At 41.9% G+C, this 23,527-nt stretch overlaps 4 protein-coding genes across 5 annotated transcripts; 2 read left to right on the top strand and 2 right to left on the bottom strand.

Moving 5' to 3' along the window:
* The first annotated feature begins 1,496 nt into the window (after nucleotides 1-1,496).
* Nucleotides 1,497-2,953, top strand: LOC126405276 (G-protein coupled receptor 183-like). The gene has a single exon (XM_050068934.1). It carries the CDS (start codon nucleotides 1,931-1,933, stop codon nucleotides 2,879-2,881), a length of 951 nt encoding a protein of 316 aa, XP_049924891.1. The 5' UTR covers nucleotides 1,497-1,930; the 3' UTR covers nucleotides 2,882-2,953.
* A 167-nt stretch (nucleotides 2,954-3,120) lies between these two features.
* LOC126405275 (zinc-binding protein A33) lies at nucleotides 3,121-7,223 on the bottom strand. Its single transcript, XM_050068933.1, has 6 exons — nucleotides 6,621-7,223; nucleotides 6,272-6,367; nucleotides 5,958-6,188; nucleotides 5,850-5,872; nucleotides 5,651-5,769; nucleotides 3,121-4,909 (listed from the first exon to the last, which is right to left on the bottom strand). Exons 1-6 carry the CDS (start codon nucleotides 7,008-7,010, stop codon nucleotides 4,371-4,373), a joined length of 1,398 nt encoding a protein of 465 aa, XP_049924890.1. The 5' UTR covers nucleotides 7,011-7,223; the 3' UTR covers nucleotides 3,121-4,370.
* A 6,116-nt stretch (nucleotides 7,224-13,339) lies between these two features.
* On the top strand, nucleotides 13,340-16,170 carry tubb4bl (tubulin, beta 4B class IVb-like). Its single transcript, XM_050068883.1, has 4 exons — nucleotides 13,340-13,529; nucleotides 14,339-14,447; nucleotides 14,599-14,709; nucleotides 14,805-16,170. The coding sequence occupies exons 1-4, from the start codon at nucleotides 13,473-13,475 to the stop codon at nucleotides 15,860-15,862; spliced, it is 1,335 nt and encodes a 444-aa protein (XP_049924840.1). The 5' UTR covers nucleotides 13,340-13,472; the 3' UTR covers nucleotides 15,863-16,170.
* Nucleotides 16,171-17,484: 1,314 nt separating this feature from the next.
* Nucleotides 17,485-22,028, bottom strand: crb3a (crumbs homolog 3a). Of its 2 annotated transcripts, XM_050068896.1 has the most exons (5): nucleotides 21,735-22,028; nucleotides 21,468-21,537; nucleotides 20,991-21,187; nucleotides 18,539-18,585; nucleotides 17,485-18,444 (listed from the first exon to the last, which is right to left on the bottom strand). In XM_050068896.1, the coding sequence occupies exons 3-5, from the start codon at nucleotides 21,121-21,123 to the stop codon at nucleotides 18,235-18,237; spliced, it is 390 nt and encodes a 129-aa protein (XP_049924853.1). In that variant the 5' UTR covers nucleotides 21,124-21,187; nucleotides 21,468-21,537; nucleotides 21,735-22,028; the 3' UTR covers nucleotides 17,485-18,234. The 2 variants fall into 2 exon arrangements, with proteins under 2 accessions (XP_049924853.1, XP_049924854.1); XM_050068897.1 differs by lacking the exon at nucleotides 21,468-21,537.
* Between the last annotated feature and the right edge of the window lie 1,499 nt (nucleotides 22,029-23,527).

Consider the following 23,527-nt stretch of genomic DNA (forward strand, 5'->3'; position numbering starts at 1 on the left):
TTCCAGGTTATTGTCCTTTTCTGGTCAGAAATTAGCTTTAGGAATAGTTTAATGTCAAAAACAGGCTTTTAAGAGCTCCAGGACAATACTAAATTTCAAATGAACCGATTAACAATAGTCTCAAGCAATCGCCTGCGTGCAGAATATGAAGCTTGCCATTTTTATTTGGGAATAGCTGCCCTTTTTATTCTGCTGTGAGAGGGTGGTGCTTTTGGTCTGAGTCCCATAAGTGAATTAGATGTCCCTGCATGCGCGGAGTCACGCCTCCCAGAGGAAGATACGTGCAGAAACAATAACACAATAACAGCCCGAGGAGAAGCCCTGACAGTGTTTGTAACGTGTTTTTATTGCTCTCTGGGGACTGTGTCGCTTTACTCTGCGGCTAGTTTAACTCTACTGAGAATAAACTTTTCAACAGATTAGAAACAAGGATTCTAATGATCAACAGTCATGACAGGCTGTATCATTTAGAAGATCACAGACTAGACTAGAAAACAATATGAAGAACGTGTCTCCTCGATAAACACCTGGCTTTAATGGGAAATCGTTTTGAGTGAGTGAATGTAGTGAGTGAGTGCTGTGCAGAAAGTGGTTAAACATGTTAAACCCGCACAGCTCAGTTGCCAGAACAAATTGTTGATATTGTATATTTCTGCAAACCACAAATAAATTACATTTTTTACATTTCACATCTATCACATTAACGTTTCTAAAGCAACATAATGTATGAGCTGACTGTCACTGGGAGGTGGAGGGGATGGTGGATAGTGTATCACCAGTGCAAGATGGCTGCCAAGACTAGCAAACAACAAAAGTGGTTGGGTTTTAGCGAGTCATTGCTGTGTTTCCATCAGCTTTAGGCTCCTAATGTGGATGTTTTGTAGCACCCTGTCAGTGTCTTTCCATTTGCATTTTAGGCTCCAAACATGGGTATTTTGTAGCAACCTGTCGCTGTATTTTCATCTGCTTATTATGCTCCAAATGTGAGTGTTTCGTAGCAACCTGTCAGTGTGCTTCAATCGCCTTTTTAGGCGACCAGTGACCAGTTGGTGCGTCAACTTTTTAGGCTAAAAACATGGGTGATTTGAAGTTACCTGTCAGTGTGTTTCCATCTGATTTATAAGTTTCAAATGCACATGTTTAGTAGCAACCTGTTGCTGTTTTCATTAATGTGCTTTTATGCTCCAAATGTAGGTGTTTCATAGCAACCTGGCGGTGTGTTTCAATCAGCTTTTTAGGCTCTAAACGTAGACTTGTTGTAGTAACCAGTTGGTGGTGTTTTCGTCAGCTTTTTGGGCTATAAACATGGGTGTTTTCTAGTTACCTGTCAGTGTCTTTCCATCTGCATTTTAGGCTCCAAACATGGGTATTTTGTAGCAACCTGTCACTGTGTTTTCATCTGCTTTTTACGCTCCAAATGTGGATTTTTTTGTAGTGACCAGTCAGTGTGTTTTTTGTCAGCTTTTTAGACTCCAAACAGAAGTGTTTTGCAGCAACTTGTCAGTGTGTTTCGTTCGGCTTTATAGGCTACAAACAGGGGCATTTTGTAGCCGCCAGTCTTCGTGTTTCCATTGGCTTTTTAGGCTCCAAATGTAGGTGTTCTGTAGTGGCCATTTAGCAGGGAAAGTGGCACGAAAAGCGATTGTTTTTCACCAAGACATCACTGCGTCTCCTGCCAGAATTGTGCCCCTAAAACATGATCTTTCACCAACTGTTTTTTGTGCCAAAACCGAACCACAGTGTTTTTGAAATTTTAAAGTTAAACGGATCCACGACACAATAACGTGCATATGTAATGTATCGATGGTTTGCAGAAACGTACAATGTCAAAATTTTGTAGTGATTGGGTTGACTCTCACAACTATTCTCATTCTTCTTCCATCAGAGTACTGGTTTTTGTGTTTGTTTTGTTTTTTGCAGTTGCAGAATAATGGAAAGAAATATATCATCAATTCTCAACTCAACCGCTCTCCCACTCAATACCACTGCCAACGCCACAGAGAAACCCTTCAGTGTGTTTGATGGATGTGAACATATGGTAGAGGGCATCCTCTTCGACCTGACCCTGCAGTGCATCAATGTAGCCGTGGGAATCCCTGCTAACTTACTTGTCATCGCCATCCTCATTCGCAATCGCAAAGAACCCACCACTTCAGACATATTCTTGGGCTGCCTGGCCTCCATGGATGCCTACTTTAGCGCCATGACCCCTGTCAGCTTCCTTAACCTTTACCACTGGCACAGCAAAGAAGTTTGGTCGGCCCTGAAGTTCTCCTATGGTGTGAAAGACATAAGCGGGCCGTTGTTTCTCTCCTGTATCTGCCTGGATCGATTTATTGCCGTGCTCTTTCCAGTTATGTTTGGGCAGCTTAAACACATCAAGTACAGGATAAGCCTCTCACTGCTGGTGTTCTGCCTCACTTTTGCCTACTCTGCAGCCAAGGTTGTGGGGGGTCTTCCCAACTTTGAGAAGGTGTTCACCGGTGAGATCTTGGCAGCATTTACTTGGATGGTCGTGTGCAATGTGTCTATCCTGTGGGCCCTGAAGAAGTCCCGCGGCACAGGTAAAGATGAGATGCACCCCATGAAGAAGAAGGCCTTCAAGATGGTGCTGTCTATCCTTTGTATCATTGTGTTTAACTACCTGCCACCTGTTGCAATGTTTCCTTTTGAAGACCACTACGCCCCTAATGTATTTCGCTGCTATGTGCAGCCTGTGGGCTTTGCTTTCCTCAACATCAGCAGCACCATCCAGCCGCTCATCTATCTGTCTCGTCTGGAGAGGATGCCTTTCCTCCCAGACAGCTGCGTCAAGAAGTACTGCACCTGTGTCTCGGCAGAGAACAATAAAACCCCACCTGCTCAAAAGCCACCTGCTTAGGTTTAGGAAGATCTTATATTCACATTGTAACTCATGGATGCTCAGTTTAACATTTTTCTCTAAAGAAGACTTGTAAGAGAAAGGAAATACTATGAATACCATATATCTGTGAATTTGTGAGTGTGACTCCTGTTTAATTTTCTAGATGTGTGTTTTCATTAAGTAGATTCTTATGTAAACTGTGAAACTGTAAAAATCTGGGGGTAAAATGTCTACAAACAGCTCGAGGTTTCTGTGTTAAAGTAGTCTCAACTGTAATGAAATCCTTCAACATATTTATTTGACTTTGGCGCCATCATGTGTACAAAAGACAGCAATAAACAGTACTGTACAGTCTAAACCCCTCATCATGAATGTGACACAGACTTGTGTTTGTGCATGTGTGTGATATTTATTCTTTAAAGTGCATAGTGCTGAATAAGTTAGAAACCTCTCCCTCATCTGAGTGCAACATAATATGGTAATCATCAATAGAAGAATCATAGAACACCCGCACAGCAGTGTCATTCATTTTGATGTAAGTCAAAGGCAATTTAAAAGAGTGAGAAAGACAGGGCTTGCCACACACCAAAACCTAGTTGTTAAACTTCTGATTTTTACCTATAACATTTTTTTTATGTAAATGTGCTTTCCCATCTTCCACCACAGACAGCAATGTATATTTATCCTCTTACATTAGCAATTTAGGAACCATTTCTGGATTTTATGGCAATTTAACACGACAGCTTGTCTTCAAAGTTAAATCATTTTATAATCCAGACACTCTCTGAGCATTGCCCTTCAAAGCAATAGTGCTACAATATGGGAAATACCCTTTTTGGTTTCTTGCCAAGAGTTAAATGTCAAGAATTCTATACAGCCCAAAACCACACATTTGCTTCAAGGGGCTTCACAGTCTGCACAGCATACAGCACACTCTGTTCTCAAAGGGGCTGCATGTAAAATTCAGAGCACAAAGTGGAAGTGGCTGAGCTGGTGGCTAGCAGCTAACCGTGCTAACTCTATAAACAGCACTACAACATTGACGGAGCTAACAGTGTTAACTAGGGGGACCCCAGAGGGTGGGCGCTTTGCTCCCAAGATGATGCCATCCCGGTATCAGTGATAACATGCTGTACAAGGGTGGTGCAAAGCGGTGGCGATGAGCTAGCCAGCAGGATACATGCACGTGCAACCAGACCGGCTTACCACAAGAAACCACAGAGAAGCTTGGATTACAGCACACAAAGTTTAAGTGACTTCATTCTCTACGAAAGAAGGCAATTCTCCTGTGTATCTGTACATAGCAAATAACAGTTTGCTGCTGTATTAATGCTCTGAATGTCACACACAGAACCTTTAAACCCTTTATGATTGATTCGAATGTCCAGTAAAGATTTAACTGGAGCTAGCTGCCAGTTATCTTAGGGGGAAACCATTTGTCACCAATCCCACTCATCCATCAAATCACGACTGGAACCATATTTTCTTGCATAAAACCTTCATCCTCTTATTGTCGCAACATGGTGACAAGTACCCTCTCTGGCATTATTCTCAGTGGATGACTGCTCTGTGTATAAAAATATGGAAGTAAAGTTTCTGTGAATGTGTCTGTGAATGCATAAATGAGTGTGTCATCAGCAGGGTTGAAGAAAGACACCGTCCCTTTGTTGTAATCCAGTTGCACTTTGACATGTTTTGGCGCTCTTTTAACTGTCAGCGGCGTGGGTGGCGAGGTCATTGCCCTGAACTCTCCGTCCCGAAAGCACAAAGTCCAGAATCCATTCTCAGGCCGAGCGGAGACCTCAGAGTCCCTAGGTACAGACAAAGAGGCCACGCCCAGGAGCCAGTCTTGATTACTTCCTGCTTCCACGACCCAGTGGTGGCTTCCTGAGCCCAGTGCGGTCATGCCTACCACTTCTGCGCTGATGTGGAAGCGCTCTGGGTTGTCAGGGCAACTGTTGTGCTGCTTTGAGTAATGGACGGAAGTGAGGTCGTCAGACAGGATGAGGCAGGGGTGTGCTGTGTTTGGGTCCAAAGTCACAGGAGCTGAAAGGCAGGATATTAGCAAAAAGATAGATATGTTAAAGCAGCACAGTCACCACGAGAAAATGTCGGCATTGTATGTTTCTGCACACCACGAATACATTACATTGGTATGTTTCGTATACATGTATAATAAAGTTGGAGGGGAGGGGATGGTGGATGGTATGTCACCTGGTCAAAATGCCTGCCAAGCTGCAGACTACTGTTTGAGACCAACAAACAACAAAGCCAGTTGTTTTTTGATGAGTCATAGCTGCATTTCTAGCAGCTTTTTAGCCACCAGACTGGGGTGTGTTTCCTGCCAGAATAGTGCTATAAAAAATGGTCTTTTTAACTGAGACATTGCCGTTTTTTCTGCTGACATAGTACCATGAAAGGTGGACATTTTTTCCCAAGACATTGCTGAAGTTTCGGCTGGGATTGAGCCACAAAAAACAGTAGTTTTTTACAGAGATGACAACAGCTTCTCCAGCAAAATGTGATCTTTCTCTAACCATAACCAAGTGGTTTTTGTGCCTAAACTTTACTACTGGTTATCCACAGCGTTGTTGAAATAGAAAGAAAAGTAAAGCTCCAACGTATCCACTACATAATAGCATACAAATGTAACATAGCCGTGATTTGCAGAAATGTAAAATGCCAACAATATTCTGGTGATTGGGTTTGTTGAACAGGATTTGGGTTGCACAGTTTTACTCTTTTGGCCTCTTAACATGAAGAAAATTGACACCTATATGTACTTACTGTAGTCAATATGGTCCAGCATTTTCTCCCAAACTTTATACTTGAGGTTGCAGAGATGCACTGTCACATCAATCAGAAACCCGGCCATGTTGTCTGAACCAAACGCTATGCTTTTCTCTCTGTGATAAAAACAAATATCTTACACTGAGAATATATCACAAAGTAGAAGGAGTGTAAATCTATAACTTTGCTGACCTACCTGTCCTGGGTATCTTTGAAATTCTGGAAAAAAGAAAAATACACAATCAATGTGAGAAGTTTTTGGGAACAGTGGTTAAAAAGTTAATGCACACCTGACTGTACCGACCTTCAACAATACCATATCCTCTTCTTTCAGCTGCTCCTGTATGACTGAGATGGTCTCTGCGATCAACAGCACTTCTGCTGAAAGCTCTTTGATCTTATCCTTCATTCCTGCCATTTTTTCTTCTTCTTCTTTCTTCACAGCTGCTATTCTGGCCGACTCTTCTTGGTGGAGGATTTCGTGAAGCTGCTCGAACTGGCTCTTGATTGATTTTTGCGTTTTCAGTGACTGAGTCTGCAAGAGATTGTTGACATTTTTATGTGACCAAATTTCTTTTTAGTTCAAAACCATTTATCTGTCAGTTCATCTCAGGTTACCTTAATGTACTTGAACATGTCCGCAGAGGTCATGTGAATTCTTTTGAGGCTGTCCACTTTCTCTTGCAGGTTCTTTAGGGATAAGGCAAGTTCATCCTAAAAATCAAACAGGCCTCGGTCAGTAGAGATCAGAGAGTTTAATAATGTGTCAGTAGTTTGAGTGCTTTGGATACTTTAGGCCTGGGTTCATCAGTGAAAGATTACAGCCTGGCTAACAATCAGGACAGACTTGTGGGACAGCATTCTACCGTTAGGTGTTACCATGAATACTTAATGTTGACTGAAACAGCTGAGCACATTTAGCAGGTTGTTTTCACAGGTGGGAAACCCATAAATTTATTTCCCTTACCTTGCAGTCGAGCACTGCCTCTTCTATAGGTGAGCAGTCGTGAGTCTTGTGCAGTTTAGAGGACTGACACACCACACAGATGGGCTGTTTGTCAACTAGACAGAAGAGCTTTAACTTCTCCCCGTGCAGACTACAGTTCATCTTCTCTTCCAGTGCTACTGAACTCCTCTTGGCCTCCACCAGAGCTTCACAGACATTTCTCAGAGCCAAATTGGTGGGAGGACTGGCCTTGGAGGCTTTCTTCCTGCATACTGCACACTCACGTATCCCTGTTTCCCAAAAGCGCTTCAAACAACTCCTGCAGAAGCTGTGGCTACATGACAGCAACACTGGGTCCGTAAAGATGTCACAGCATATTGGGCATGTGAGATCCTCCTCTGGGAGTGACATGATAAGTTGCTTCTCATGTACAATGTAGAGAATCCGAAGTTAAAAACAGCATGTGTCCCCAGGTTTCAGTCCTTAATAATTCCTCTGTCAACTATGATTTAGCGTGCCTGGTTAAACTTGTCTCCTGAAAGCCTCAGAGCACACTAACAGCCCCTGCATTGTTCTTGACACGAAGTAGCAAGTGCTCTCGGCTTTCCTGTGCATGACTTTTGTGGGAGTAACTCAAATCATGCAGCACAGTGAAACAACACTGTATGTAGCCGTGCTGGGAAACAGGAAATGAAGCCCTATTGGCTGGTCGTTGGGTCGCTTTAAGCTGGTTGGTAACTGCATGTTTGGAATGTCATCATTCAGGATAATGTGAATGTGAATGTTCCAGCGTTGACTTCCATGCTAACAACCAAAGGCAGCATGAGCAATCATTTTAACCTACTTATTAATTCACTCTGCAGTTAGCAATTGACCATTTAAACAAGTGAAGGTCATGTAAAACAATACATTGCAACTAATTTCATACATCAGTGAATTCAGTGACTGTGGCATTGTTGCCCTGCTGTGTTCAGAGGGTGGTTTCTGACTTCTAGGCATTGAGTTTTAACCCAGACTGGCTAAACCAGTTCAGAGAATTCAGCAAGACTAACCAATAAGTTGCTTATTAAAACCTCAATAAGGCAAAAAAAATACTTCAAAGTGAAGTATCAAGGATGAATCAGATGGCATATGCCAGTTTAAAAAGATGTGTTTTAAGATGGGATTTGAAGGTGGAGAGAGAGTCAGTAATGCAGATATCTTGTGGGAGAGAGTTCCAAAGTCGGGGGGCGGAGCACCTGAAGGCTCTAGCTCCCATTGTGGACAAGCGAGCAGATGGTGTGGCGAGTTGGATAGCGGAAGAGGATCTTAGAGTACGGGAAGGAGAGTGAATATGAAGGAGTTCAGAAAGATACAATAGGGCTAGGGTATCAAGGGCCTTAAAGGTGAGCAGCACAATCTTGAAGTCGATATGGTGTTTGACAGGGAGCCAGTGAAGTTGTTGAAGAAAAGGGGTGATGTGCTCAATTGAGGGAGTTCGAGTGATGATACAATTGCGATGTACAAGTGATAATAGGAGCAGTATATGATAGTATACATGTTATATGTAAATATTAATATATAATAGTATATGTATTTAACAATAATAATCATATATGTATCATGATAGTAGAAATATTAACACCCCTGTCTGATGGCTAAAAATATTAATATTAATATTTATTTTATTTATTTAATTTTTATTTAATTGGTTTTATTTATTTATTTTTTTCAGTTTTTATTTATTTATTCATTTATTTATTTATTTATTTAGTAGACAAAGGCATAAGGGAAGGAATGGCAGTAGAAAAGGGAATAAAGTAGATAGATAGATCCTTTATTGACATTGAAACTTTGGTGGAGCAATCCAGTTAGCAGCATATAATGTTTACACATGCACCATCATACACTCACATATTCACCAACACACCCTCGCTCATCACATCATTCTCACGATCATGTACAGTGAAGTAGACAGTAGTCGAAGTACTGATAGTAGTGGAGTAGTAGCCAGATCTTTGGTCCTGAGCTGAAGCCTTCTGATCCTCCTCCTATATGCCCTTGTAGGATATTTGAAAAGCTAAGTATAGAAAAAAAACCTATATAGTTAAGCGTAAAGATGGCAGGAGGCGTCTACAAGTTTTTGTCTACCAGTATTGTATATTTCTTTGCTCTTTATGTCTTAAATACTGTGCAAATAAGTTGCTGTGACAGAATAATTTCCTGAGGGAATGATAAAGTACTCTGTCTGTCTTGAGGCCAGCTGAAATTGTTTTGCCTTGAGGACATTTCACGTCACAACTTCACATCCTTAACTAAACACATAGTAGATTTAAGTATGCAATGGAAACATCCTTCATTGCAACAGACAGTTTTGTACACACAACTATACTTGTGTATGAAAAATGAACAGTGAAGGCCATTGTTACGCTGTTCGATTCAGGTCCGGTCTAGTTCCTCTGTTTTTCAACCCTTCAATCACGTCTGACCACTTTGAATTCCCAGGTGAATGCATCCATACCTTGCAGAAAATCTGGCAGAGTCTGTTTTTCTTCTTGAGCTGGGTCTCATTTGCATCAGTATCAGATGTAGCCGTAACACCTTCGTTCATACCAACATCGCTTCTCTCATCTTGAGGGTTACCGGACTGCTGTGGTCCGATGGAGTGTGAAGGAGCTTGTCCTCTTCTACATGATCAACTAACTGCAGAAAGGTGGATTTCATCTTACTGGAGCAGGCCTTGGATGTGGCTGGAGGAGAAGAGGAAAGTTTGTGTCCAGATGATAGTTTATTTGATGACAACCTGACAGACTCGACCATTTGTTCGTCTTAGAACGGGTGGACCTTTTTCTTCTGCCAGTACCTCCACCATGTTGACTTCTTGTGGACTTTGATGGTATGTGCATCCATCAATCTCATGATCGTTATTTTTTTTGTCCATCTTGACTGTCTAAATTTGCAAATTAACTTGCAGCAAGTGGCAGAATGGACATTGAAGGATCCTCCACTTAGTGAGGCTTGTAGGGAACGAGACAGAACAGAGTTGACCTCATTGGTGATCGCTGTCACAATGGGCTCCATACATTTGGGTGTTATGCCAACAGATTTGTCCGCACCAGCCACTTTACTGAAAATCTCTCCAAAGGAGCTTTTAAAACTTAGGTGAAGTTTGTCCTCAGTACTGACAGACTTTTCCCTGAGAGGCTCTAAAAGTCAATTTTGGCCAAAAGAACAACATGCCTGGGAGGAGGTGGTACTTCTCCTGGTCAAGGTACCAATTTCGGAGCAAACTGATTCATGGCTTGTGGTAGAATATCACTGATTGTCTCTATGAAGAGTGTCAGCACCACCACACACACGTTAGCCAGCTTGTCCTTCACTTCAGGAGTATAAATACATTTGCTTATTTCTCTCTGCTGCCAAAAAGGAAAAATACACAGAGAAACAAAGGTAAAGCACAAAAACAAAAATGCACACAACAAATGCCAAGTGCATTCAAGTGTAAGCAGTGAGTAAACTACTTACTCTTCAGTAAGGCTGTCAAAAAATGCATTGATTATGGTGTATAGGATGTTTTTCAGGCCAGTGAGCCAGCGAATGAATCTGTGAATGAAGACCTCTCTCCGTGATGTTCTACTAGTGGTGGATGGTTTTGGCGCAACAGTTTTCTCTATTGATGTGATGTCGTCATCCTTCACATCCATCAGTTCCAGAGGGACAGAGGTCAGGTCTGCCTGCAGAGCAGCCTTGATGTCCTCACTGGAGGCGGTTGAGGCAGTGGGAGGAGACGCACGGTCAGATGACTCGATGTTTGATCCAAGGTCTCGTGGAACATTTCCAGTCTCCGGGGTGACGTCCTCATGCTCCACATAATCAACCATCTCCAGAGGGACAGAGGTCAGGTCTGCTTCCTCAGCAGTCTTGATGTCCTAACTGGAACTGGTTGACACAGTGGGAGACATCTCTTCAGGACAAGGAGTGCCATATTTTGAGTCACTGCTTTCTGACTTGACAACCTCATCCAAATCCTGTTCTGTTGCCTGCTGGACCTTATTCCTTGATTTTAATCTGATGCAGCGTTTCCATACCGACTTCGACCTCTTAAAGATGTTGCTTTCACGTGTGCTTGTAGATTTCACGTCTGTCCTGTCAGAATCACATGACCTCTGTGTACTGACAGTCAAAAAGGATTCATATACATCTGTGTCATCCTCCTGGAAGGTTGCATCCAAGAAATTAGGATTTTTTGGTTAAAATGTTCTGTAATGACAAAAAATATGCAAATATGCCTCAACTTGTGCAGTTTTTTACCATCAAAATCTGAAAGTCTTGACAAGAAAGACACATTTATCTTATTTCATAAAGGTATATCAGCAGTGCTGCTGATGAGAATTTCATCTCATCAGCTTTATATCATTGAAATATGCATGCGTGTGACATAATTAGTCTTTTTCTTAACACACCACATTTATACCGAAGGTCATTTTTTGCTCATATATAAGGGACCAGAAAATATCTTTTCTGAAAGAAGAATCCAAGAAAGACAAAATGTGAAATACGTGGCAGCTAAAAATAGATTAAATGACACAGTGAACTTCTGTAGAGAAGTGGCATTGCATTTCCAGATGTGTGTGCAGGTTGTAATGGAAAGTGACATGTTTTTAGCATAATTAAATTTTTAGAGGTGTCCTTGATTCTGAATATAAAACTCAACATTATGCAGTATAGTGTCTGCCTTTTAAGCCCACAGGTAACGAATATTCAGGGTTCACATGCAGTGTTTTCTTTCCTGTCCTTAAACGCAGATTGTCATATTAGCATAAAAATAATAGTAATAAACTGCATTTGTAGAGCACTTTTCATACAAGAGATGTAGCTCAAATTGCTTTGCAATAAAAAATACAAATGCAACACATTAAAACAAGGCCAAACAGGCAATAAAATTAGACAATAAAAAGACCTGTAAGAATACTAACAAGGAGGGAATTATTTCAAAATAAAATAATGAAAGCCAAAGTAAATAAATAGGTTTTCCACTATCTTTTAATGATGTTCAAATCAAAACTAATGGGCTTTAAAGGAGAGGTTCACAACTGTAAAAATGTGCTTTTCCCTCAACAGTGTTTCCCTGTTGAGCTGCAGTGGAGGGCTAGTAGCAAAAACAAGGAATTTGGTACTAAATAGCCAGTAACTTTGGACAATATCCTTTTAATGTGTCTAATTCAGACAGCTGATGCCTCATATTAGTTTCAGATAAACTTTGGAATACATTTTTGCACAAAATGAGGTCTGTGGACTTTGTCCTTCATCATGTATGCCATTTTGATTGTAAAACAAAAGGGTGATATAGGTATATTTTGATGCTAGGAATTTTGTACTTTTACTTAAAGGTGCAGTGTGTAAGATTGAGGGGGATTCAGTGGATTTTGTGTTTTTTGTACACTCACCAGCCACTTTATTAGGTACACTTGTTCAACTGCCTGTTAATGCAAATACCTAATCCGCCAGTCACAAAAATCACTATCAAATATCCAGTGAGCAGCAGTTCTCTGGGGGAAAATGCCTTGTTGATGCCAGAGGTCAGAGGAGAATGGCCAGACTGGTTCAAGATGATAGAAAGGCAACAGTAACTCAAATAACCACTCGTTACAACCAAGGTCTGCAGAAGACCATCTCTGAACCAACAACATGTTGAACCTTGAAGCAGATGGGCTACAGCAGCTGAAGACCATGCCAGGTGCCACTACAGTTCACACGGGCTCACCAAAACTGGACAATAGAAGATTGGAAAAACGTTGCCTGGTCTGATGAGTCTGGATTTCTGCTGCAACATTCAGATGGTAGGGTCAGAATTTGGTGTAAACAACATGAAAGCATGGATCCATCCTGCCTTGTATCAACGGTTCAGGCTGGTGGTGGTGGTGTAATGTCGTGGGGGATATTTTCTTGGCACACTTTGGGCCCCTTAGTACCAACTGAGCAAGGTTTAAACACCACAGCCTACCTGAGTATTGTTGCTGACCATGTCCATCCCTTTATGACCACAGTGTACCCATCTTCTGATGGCTACTTCCAGCAGGATAATGCACCTTTGGGATGCAGTGAGTTTTGCATCATGGATGCGCAGCCGACAAATCTGCAACAGCTGCACGATGCTACCTTGTCAATATAGACAAAAATCTCTGAGGAATGTTTCCAGCACTTTGTTGAATCTATCTAAGGCAAATGGGTGTTGACTCCCTCTATAGAAGATTTGCCCTTGGCTGCACATCCTTTGTTTTACTCATTTTGTCCTGTGTTAACATGCAGACCTCATGGCACCAAAACACCAAAACATAATACTGTAGGATAACATGAAGTTGTAAGTCAAGAAGTCCCCTAACTCCAGTTGACACAATTTATATGTTACTGTCCATGTCCTTTCAAATCATGGCTGACGGATGTTGTGTGTTAAAGTCAAAATAATAAACTCCTACTTTACAATAGACTTCACTGTTAAAACTGCGCATCAATAACCTCGATGACCTCTCATAGTAAACGCCTCAGTCATGTGTTTCTGTGTGTGTGTGTGTGTGTGTGTGTGTGTGTGTGTGTGTGTGTGTGTGTGAGTGCACTCGGTTCATGAGAATAATGAGAATCCCTACTGATGACTGATGCAGCTCCTCACACCCTATCCGCCATTTCCACGGGTCTTGGTCCCTCCCTTTCTCCTCCGGTCTTTGGTTGCCATGGCGATGACGTCAAGTTGCACCACCGATTCAGCCCAGTAGACGGTCTCAGAGGCGGTGCAACAAAATCCCGGACGACCGATTACAAGAGTCATCATCCTGTGTGAATCTCTGCCGCTCAGTCTCACATCTCCTACTCGACCATCCTCCTCTCCATCTGTCCAAAATGCGCGAAATTGTGCATTTGCAAGCCGGTCAGTGCGGAAACCAGATCGGAGCCAAGGTAATTCTTCTCATTTCCATTTTCTGCGTGGTTTGACATTGTGGCGACACTTTAGCCCGCAGCTAATCCATCCTCCAAGAATCCTCTAGAATAAACCCAAGGCGGTGTCGTCTCTTGATCCAAGCGTCGTGCAATGAATGAAAATTTAAATCATAGACGTTTTGCTCATTCATATTCTCTGCACGGTTTACACTGGGCTTAAGGCTCGTGCACGGGTGCGTTCGTGTTAAATTATGCAACATATAAAATACATTTGCTTTGCAAAATTAAGACCTGAGCATTAAACACTTTTTGTCGAGTGCTGCAATCAATTATTTAAAGAATTGACGGTAGTAGTACTGAAACCACTGTCTGTGTGGTGTGGTGTAGTAGTAGCCACCCCTCCCCCTCCACCTATATGACCTATTTTGGGCTCTAATTCTTTTCAAGCAAATTCCAGTTGGAAAAATGTCTGATTCACACAAATCCATGATGTTATTTTGTTACTTTAACACATACGATTGCATATTTTGGTAGTTTAAAGCTTGCTGAGGTTTATTGTACAGTGTGTTCTCACAGCATCAAAGACACTTGCTTATCAGATTATTGCCATCTGCTTGATTACTCCTGAGACAGCCTGCATTTCAGACTAATAGACTGCTCTTTTGACCTGCACTCAATTAGAGAATTAAACAGCCATTGCAGATTTGCTGGTGTAAAAATAGCTTCCTGTAAAGTTGCAGTGTGCTATATCGAGAAACACGGCTTATTTATTTATTTTTACCGTGACTTAACATCTATCTCCTTCCTTCCACGCCTGTTTTTCTCAGTTCTGGGAGGTGATCAGCGATGAGCACGGCATTGATCCCACTGGTACCTACCATGGCGACAGCGATCTGCAGCTAGACAGAATCAGCGTCTACTACAATGAGGCCACAGGTGAGCTCCAGATACAGAGCAAACCGAGCAATCTCTTTTCGTCCCTCACCTGCCCAGCTCACCTACCGTGCAAAATAATTTGCATACATGTGTATGTTTTACATTTATTACATAATGCATCAAGCTTGACAAGCATCCGACTTGGTTTCAGGTGGGAAGTACGTGCCCCGAGCCATCCTGGTGGATCTGGAGCCTGGTACGATGGATTCAGTCAGGTCCGGTCCCTTCGGGCAGATCTTCAGACCCGACAACTTTGTCTTCGGTAAGCTGTGAATTTAGTGAACTAACCTGCAATCACGTCTGAATTTAGTGATGGTTTTTCCTCCATTAATGAACTGTGACACTTTTTGACGACAGGTCAGAGTGGAGCTGGAAACAACTGGGCCAAGGGCCACTACACCGAGGGAGCCGAGCTGGTGGACTCCGTCCTGGATGTGGTGAGGAAAGAGGCTGAGAGCTGCGATTGCCTCCAGGGCTTCCAGCTTACACACTCCCTTGGTGGCGGTACTGGCTCTGGCATGGGCACCCTGCTCATCAGCAAGATCCGTGAGGAGTACCCTGACCGCATCATGAACACCTTCAGCGTGGTGCCTTCTCCCAAGGTGTCAGACACTGTGGTGGAGCCCTACAACGCCACTCTCTCTGTCCACCAGCTGGTGGAGAACACAGACGAGACCTACTGCATTGACAATGAAGCTCTCTATGATATCTGCTTCCGCACACTTAAACTCACCACCCCCACCTACGGAGACCTCAACCATTTGGTGTCCGCCACCATGAGCGGCGTGACCACATGTCTGCGTTTCCCCGGCCAGCTCAACGCTGACCTCCGTAAGCTAGCTGTCAACATGGTGCCCTTCCCCCGTCTGCACTTCTTCATGCCAGGCTTCGCCCCCCTCACCAGCAGGGGCAGCCAGCAGTATCGCGCCCTGTCCGTGCCTGAGCTCACCCAGCAGATGTTCGACGCCAAGAACATGATGGCCGCCTGTGACCCACGTCACGGCCGCTACCTCACTGTGGCTGCCGTGTTCAGGGGCCGCATGTCCATGAAGGAGGTGGATGAGCAGATGTTGAATGTGCAGAACAAGAACAGCAGCTACTTCGTCGAATGGATCCCGAACAATGTGAAGACCGCCGTCTGTGACATCCCACCCCGTGGCCTCAAAATGGCTGCCACCTTTATCGGCAACAGCACAGCCATCCAGGAGCTGTTCAAGCGCATCTCCGAGCAGTTCACCGCCATGTTCCGCCGTAAGGCCTTCCTCCACTGGTACACAGGAGAGGGCATGGATGAGATGGAGTTCACCGAGGCCGAGAGCAACATGAACGACCTGGTGTCCGAGTACCAGCAGTACCAGGATGCCACCGCTGAGGAGGGCGAGTTTGAGGAGGAGGGAGAGGAGGAAGTCGCCTAAAACCTCAACCTAACCAGCTGCCAAACCTCATTTTAACACACACCCCTTCCCCATCATCCCCCTCCATCATGAATCGAATGACCCGACACACTGAGAAACTGTCACTGTCTAGATCACTGTTGCTCTAGTGTTAGACATCGATGTGTACTGATGCTAGTTACGTTTTTGGTTTAACTGTTTTTGTATGTTGTGAATGCACTGACTTACCCTTACATCTGTCCTCTCATTGCCTTGCGGAATTGAAAAGCAAGTGATTTTAACTGTGAAGCCTTGGAATTGTAGGGTGAATAAAATCCAATGAAAGGCCACATTTGCTGCCTCTGAGTTTTTATTGATTCACTTAATGTGTGATCTGACATGACTGCACTTCAGTGTCTGTACTGCCAAGTAACTCTCAACCCAAAGGTTAGGAAGGTCACAACCAGTGGTGAGGTAGAAGTTGATTAGCAGGGTTTACTCCTAGGTAGATGGGTTGGTTACCAAGGAGGAAGTGGGCATACTCTCCTATATATTCCAATGGTTTTTGGCTAATAGGTGGGCATACTGTAAAGGGCCATTGAAAGACTGGTATACCTCATATACCCTCCACTACACCACTGATCTCAAAATAATTCATGTGGTCTATAAAAACATGTTTTTTGATTTGGGGAAAAAACTGAACCCTGAATACTGCCTGTAAATTAAGCCGTGATGCAAATATTGTAAAGCTGAAAACAATTATTGACATTTGTAGTCAGTGAGAAGCAGTGGTGTAAGGTAGTTACGATGGGCCCTAGTGCACGCTATCATGCTTGTCCCATGATCAGAGACTTGATATTGGAGAACATCAACATAGATATTACCCAACAGTCATCACTGCATATCTGTAAATAAAAAAGAAATTAATTTAACAATTTAAATAGTTGATTAATAGTTTTAGAATAAGCATATTGTTTTATTATAGATGCCATTGACTATTTTACAAAAAAGGACAAAATAAATATGACGAAGATGAGTTTGCGTTTTTCAAGGGCATATATAGCAAATGGCACTGTTTTTAATTTACTGAGGGTTCTTCTTTGAACACAGGCATATTTTCAACGTAGCAATTTAAGAGCCCATTGTCCACCCAACACATTGTTGAAGGACCCAATCTCTCTACTCTCTCTCCTTCATTAGTCCAAATCTAGACTACAGTGTTATTTTCTGTAGTAAAAGTCGATGTTAAATTATTTTGGCCTGCTTTCCTCTAGTTTCCAAATATTTCTGTTTATACAAATACCTGTACAAAAAAAGATTATACTCTCTCCGCAATTTTTCATTACACCATGGTGACCTTTCCGTCCAAGGAGACTAACAAAGGCCTCAGTGTTTCACAGGTAACATCTCACAGGTTGTTGTAGGAGATGAACTTTTCACTATGACTACCAGTCCTGCTTATTTGCTAAGGTGTTTCATCATCCAGTGACTCATCGTGCAAAGTTATTAACTTGTTTACATTTTCCCATTTTTGTGAAGATCTTTTTTTAGATATGGAACATTTATATTTTCCTACCAAAGTGTTATTTTGACTGGGATTGCAGGGGAAATATAATCATAGCTTCAGTAACTAAATGCATTGTATAAACTGTCCTCGGAGATGCTTTAAAATGTTTGAATGTTTTGTGAACACAGACATTTTTTATTTGACAAAAGCTTAAATAAACATGCAACATTGTAAAAACATATCTGCATTTTTGATCTCATGAAATGAAAGACAAGACTTTAAACTAGTTTGAAGTGTAAACAATCGTTGCTTTTGCTCAATATAATTTTTATAACTTCATTTTTAATTTTTAAATACAAGAGTTTTTGCATTATTATAAGATATTTAATCACATTCATTCAGCTAAAACACATCTGTCTCGATTTAAAATGCAGTGGACTCATCAGGACTCTCAGTAGTAAAAGAAATGAGCTTGAGGTAAAGATTGGTGTTGATTTTGCCAGTGACAGTATTTCAAAATCACGTTGTGGAGTAAATGACATATTAAGGCAAGTGAAATGAGAAAACATCTCTAAACTATAGTTATTAGTTGTGATAAAATACTGAAGCTCTTGTTTCATTCGTGCAGAGGAAATCTTCAAAACCTCCTTGAAATGTTCAACTGTTCTTAAGATCAGCTAGATCCATACGTCCAGGTGCATTTCTTCATAGTGCCATACAGGACCCAGTCAGTGCAGGTTGAAATGAAAGCTGTAAGTAAATGCATCATGTTGTGGTGCCTCAGTCTTGGCGGTCTGTCCTCTCTTACACCTGGGAAAACGCTGTTTCTGTCTCTGATCGGCTCAGGGGAGAGAGCCTCGTCACAGTGTCCTCACAGGATTTTGTCCAAAAACAAAAGCAGAAGCTCTCAGATGAGTCTTTCCTCCTTTGGTAACTTTAGTGCATCAGGTGCCGTCACGCCGCGTGCACCGGACTGTTCCTCTGCACTGGGTCTATACGTCCCTTCAGTCTGTCTCCTCTTTTTCACCACGCAGAGGAGCCAGGCAACAACAGCCAAGACTATCGCCAGAACACCCAGGGTGACTGTCGGGGCCACGATAGCTGCAATGTTGGGTCCCTGCAAATGGAAATAAACTGGGGTTTGATCAATGTGGTGACACTGGATGCTTTCTGATGTCATTTAGTGGTCATGATGAAGATTTAGTACTCACAGCGGTGTTATTAGAACGGCTGTCACTTGCAAGCGTAGTGAAATTCCCTGTGAAAAGAGCAGACAGGTCAGAAACACTGGTAACAATGCAAACTCTTTTCAGGCTAATTCTACCTGCTTCATGTGTTTACTTCATACATTTGGGCCATCACTACTGGTAACCTATTGGGGCTGTCCATTAACTAAAAGAATTCTTAGTTAAGGTCCACATATTGTAATATATTCAGTGTCCTTTGGTCATGTCGAGCTATTTTGCTGTCTTTGTTAAGTAGCTATCCGTTATTCACTCATGCTACAGCAGGAAACTGCACTACAAAATAAAAGCTCTGTGCTGGAAATTCACTGTACTTCAAAATAAAAACTCGATACATTCCCGCAACCCACTTTTGGACCACAACCCACCAGTTGGGAACCACTGATTTAAAGTATTAGTTCAATATTTTGGGAAGTAAACTGAATGGACTAGTTTACAGGAACCAGCAGAGCAGTATTACAGTATTTTTGAGATGGCTCTTGGTGTCGAGACCAGCTTTGGAAGGTCTCGGTCTCGTTACAGAATCGTCTGCATTTTCATTCGATCTTGTCTCAGTCTCAGGCAAAGAGGACTCGGGATTTTACTTCAAGAGTAATCAGCAGAGACTCCAGGAGGTTACTAGTACTGGCCAAGAAGTAGTCCAATACCTATGTGCCGAACTCTAGGCTTCAAAATGGCCGTCCACAAATGAATGGGTGACATCACGGTGGCTACGTTCATTATTTTTTTAGTCAATGTCCAGTACATAGCCCCCCTTAAACAGTGAATTGCTGTTTTTACATTTCAGTTTATATGTATTTAAACAAACAAGATATAATGTCTCAGTAAGCAATTTTTAGAGGTGCCACTCGTGTTGAAATTTCTATATTTGATCTGATTGACCATGAGGGGATAAAATTAAAAATGTTGTTGAAAAGAAAAATATAACTAGGCTATTACATGATAACGATTACTTTTCTTTTCTTGGTTAGTGGCAGAGAACAGCAGAATGACTGCAGTGAAAATTAACAAGAGGAGAAAGCAAGAAATCTCTTTGCGCTTGTTTCCAGTCGTGTTGCTAACATTAGCTAACCAGCTGCTGAATTTCCTTTAAGTACATGTAAACACACTCACTAAACAATCCATACATTGATGAATGAAAGCATACGTCTTTAAAATCCAGCTGAATAATAAAGTGCACACTGTGTGATTGTAACTTATTACTAATGTCCAAAAGATCACGCCAATGAGACAAAAACACAAATAAATGTTTAACTTTTATAGTTGACCAACTAAAAGGAGGCACTTATTCACATTAGAGCTGCAACAATAAATTGATTTATCTGTTAGTTGTCAACTATTAAATGAATCACCAAGTAATTTAATAATTGACTAATCGGTTAGAGTAATTTAAAAGAAAAAAGGCAAAATTCTCCAATGCCAGCTGCTTAAATGTGAATATTTCCTTGTTTCTGTATTCATCTGTGACAGTAAATGGAATATCTTTGGGTTGTGGATAAAACAACACATTTAAAGATGTCATCTTTGGCTTTGAGAAACACTGATCAACATTTTTAACCATTTTCTGACCAAACAATTAACTGATTAATCAAGAGAATATATTCAGATTGACAGTGAAAATAATTATTATTTGGAACCCTAATCCACATCCTTATTTATGTAATGGAAACACTATTCTACACAGGTAGAGTAAAAGAGGAACCAACAGTGCAGCCACCAATTATCTGGCCTGTGTGTTGCTGTTCCCAGCCATTTTATCCATGACCAGCCATGTGATTACTCAGTGACATCACGAAACTACATAGTTACTACTTGACCAGAGTGTATGAGGTGGAGGAGACGCTCAGGAATGCAGAGTGCACTGAAGCTACGGCAGTCAGCTGAGTAAAACGACACGAAATATATGGGAAAACAACTTCAATCTATTGTTGTCCTGTTTGTTTGTGTCGAGCAATGCAAAAGTATTGAAAGTCACTTTAGTAAGAAGGTTTTGTTTTGGAGACTTCAACCGTCCCTCACTATTTTCTGAGTCAATCATTCACCAGGGCAAATAGTAAACTCTGCAAGGACAGAAGTGCAACTTGATAACAAGAAGCCGGGGGTCACAGGAGGGGGCAGACACGCTCTAAAAGGAGAGCCGACTCTATTGTGAAACTCTTTTGTATGCATAAGTATTGATAAGATAAAACCGGAACTAAATGCACCTCTTTCTCACAGTGTGTGTGTTTCTTACTTCAATCTTTAGTCAAATGTTCCTACAACATGCTGACAAGCCCGTGCATGTCTCAGATTGGCTCTGGAATGTTCTCTATCTCTTTTATTTTATCTATCACTGCAGGATGTAATGCTGCGTCTGCAGGTGTGGTCATCTGGATGTCTTATTTGTGTGGGGAGGATGTAGGGATGGTCACTGACTCACCGCACGCAGGATTACTGCTCAGCACTAGCAGTAAAACACTCCCAACCACAACTCCAGGCACATCCAGACACGCTGCCATCTCTACCCGTGACCAGCAGGGGCCAAGTGAGGGCAGAATGGGAGTTTGGCTCATCAGCTCGGGTCCATTTCGTTGGGTCCAGCGTTCACTGCGTGGATTTATCGCCCATCTTTAACAGCTAAAGACACATTAATGTCATTTTTTTGTCACTCTTATAGACTCCTTTAATCTGAGGTTGAGTCAGGAACACCATGCAACCACTGAGTCACACATTCTGCCTGATGTTGAATCACCATTAAACCTGCTCACACCACAGGAAAATAATAAGCTATTAATAGGACATGTATTTAAAACTGAGCACAGCTGTCTTAAATGTCTTATTTGCAACAATATTACTACTAATAAATAAGTCAATAAGTTGTAAAGTTCATTTCCCACATCCTGTTTTAGACACATACCAGTGATCCTGCTGTTTTCAGGTGATCCAGGAACATCGAGCAGCAGGTTGATTCCTCGCTTCCGCCTCACCTTGTCCAAAATGAAACCGCAACAAATACTTCAGTCCATTGAAAACTAACAGGTAACACCTCAGGGCACAAACCGTGCTTACTTGAATGGCTCCAGTGCCGGACTACATCCTCCTCTGCACTACCAGTTTATGTAAAGCAGTTTGCCTACTCTTCAAATCGCCATTGGTCACATGGGTGAGTTTCGTGTTACATTACCTGAGCGCAGTTATCCACCTGCAGCACAGCGGACAGATACTCCTTTGTATTAAAGCCGAGGAAAAGCGCAGGTTGCTGAAGCAGATCAGACCCGATCACTCCTGTTGCGATAAAAACAACTCCCTCAAAATACTCTACATTATCTAAAAGATAACTTCAGTCACATTAAAGCCTATTTAGCTCCTGAAACTTTATTTAAACTGAACTTTTATTCCTGATTACCAGGTTGCTCTTACTCAACCTGCAGCACAATGCCTAACTGTACTCCCCTCCCCAGCTCTTACCTAGCAACCTGCCTGATGATGGTGTTGGCATGAAACAGCGCCTCCATCAGGTTTCATGTTACCAGACATGAGAAAGGATATCAGCATTCCTGAGATATTTTAAGGATGAATTCGGCGGCCAGCTGGTCCAGTGGGCTCTAATCCTCACCTAATCTCCCCCTCACAGACTCACAGGGGCAAAGAAAATGTAGGCAGCGTCAGGCCTAATCTGTGGTGCTCAGATAGTTTTCATTTGAACAGTGTGTGAGGGCAGTGAGGCGTTTTTCAAGAGCAGAGAAAACTGCTGTGGAAAATTACTCCTGTAATGAGCAATGAGACAGTCTGAGGAGGTGGCAGGGTAGCTTGTTTTATTGTATTTTTTACTGTTTGATACTGTGTTTTAGTGATGTAGTATTTCATGTGACTGCTCATGAGAGACAGGTTATGAATCAGGGTTATTTTTATCACTTAAGTTACTGTGTTATTTATTAATGGGTACATTATTCATATTCAAGTAGTAATAGATTCAGCATTATTGAGTTACTGGTAAATTCGTATTTCATTGTCATTTATAGTACTTTGTGTATTGTTTAATTGGTATTTTCATTTGCTGTATTAAGTGACTTTAATTGTCTCCTACCTGCCCTTGTGTTGTGGGGACAGGTACTGGTGAGACACAAGAGACAGTGAGTGCCTCCTGCTTAACAGAGAAGAAGTTTCTGTACGAAGAGGAAGAAACAAATGTTGTAGCCTGCTTATTACCCACAGCCCAGAAGAACTATAGAGAACACCTACAATCAAGAAAAGAGGGTTACAGTAATATAGAGAGCTGAAAATTTGGAATAAGTTGAGCAGAGGACTTTCATTTCGACTAAATTAAAGACATGTGCAACATCAGCTGGTGCAGAAAAGGCATGCCGTGCATGGAAATTCACCAGAAATCAGGATAGCCTATAAAATGTTTGATGCTCACAATTTTCTGTCAGAGGAACCCCAAACCCGCCGTTTCATATGCACCCCCAGTGTTCAAACGCCCTTGCAAATAAGGCATGACAACCCATGAGCAATTTTTAACATCTTGTATGTGAAGATGCCATGAACAAGTTGTAGGCCTTTGTCGTGTTGTATGTATTTGTATGGACAAGTGTCCATATAAAAACCTTACATTATTAGTGATGTGTTTGTCACACAGTTGTCCTTTCAGTTGCCTCAGGCAGTATGGTCATTTTATTAGAGAACGCCCATACCAGTCAGTTGTCTCATATACTATGACAGCAGGCAGGTGGTTTACACAGGGTGTGGAAACACCACATGCACAATGGCATGTGCCTGACAATATAATTCATAATAGCCTTGCAATAATTATCTTTGTGAAGCTTATATGCATCCTTTTTTGTTCAGAAATCATCAATGATGATTTTCAGTGTTGTTTGTTGTATTTGATTGCAGTAGGCTATACTGTGAAAACGCCTTCCTAGGGTGGGACACTACAAAGTTAATTCACTGCACCTCCCAGCCCAAAGTAATTAT

Source organism: Epinephelus moara, chromosome 18 (genome assembly GCF_006386435.1).
Source record: "Epinephelus moara isolate mb chromosome 18, YSFRI_EMoa_1.0, whole genome shotgun sequence".
Classification (NCBI taxonomy): domain Eukaryota; kingdom Metazoa; phylum Chordata; class Actinopteri; order Perciformes; family Serranidae; genus Epinephelus; species Epinephelus moara.

Excerpts from the sequence above, each read along its gene's own strand:
- tubb4bl (XM_050068883.1), top strand. The coding sequence starts at position 13,473 with ATGCGCGAAATTGTGCATTTGCAAGCCGGTCAGTGCGGAAACCAGATC. Across the intron at positions 13,530-14,338 it reads GAAACCAGATCGGAGCCAAG|TTCTGGGAGGTGATCAGCGA; the intron begins GTAATTCTTCTC and ends TGTTTTTCTCAG. Across the intron at positions 14,448-14,598 it reads CTACTACAATGAGGCCACAG|GTGGGAAGTACGTGCCCCGA; the intron begins GTGAGCTCCAGA and ends ACTTGGTTTCAG.
- LOC126405276 (XM_050068934.1), top strand. The coding sequence starts at position 1,931 with ATGGAAAGAAATATATCATCAATTCTCAACTCAACCGCTCTCCCACTC.
- LOC126405275 (XM_050068933.1), bottom strand. The coding sequence starts at position 7,010 with ATGTCACTCCCAGAGGAGGATCTCACATGCCCAATATGCTGTGACATC. Across the intron at positions 6,189-6,271 it reads ACATGTTCAAGTACATTAAG|ACTCAGTCACTGAAAACGCA; the intron begins GTAACCTGAGAT and ends AATCTCTTGCAG. Across the intron at positions 5,873-5,957 it reads AGGATATGGTATTGTTGAAG|AATTTCAAAGATACCCAGGA; the intron begins GTCGGTACAGTC and ends TCTTTTTTCCAG.
- crb3a (XM_050068897.1), bottom strand. The coding sequence starts at position 21,123 with ATGAGCCAAACTCCCATTCTGCCCTCACTTGGCCCCTGCTGGTCACGG. Across the intron at positions 18,586-20,990 it reads GAGCAGTAATCCTGCGTGCG|GGAATTTCACTACGCTTGCA; the intron begins GTGAGTCAGTGA and ends CTCTTTTCACAG. Across the intron at positions 18,445-18,538 it reads GCCGTTCTAATAACACCGCT|GGACCCAACATTGCAGCTAT; the intron begins GTGAGTACTAAA and ends TTCCATTTGCAG.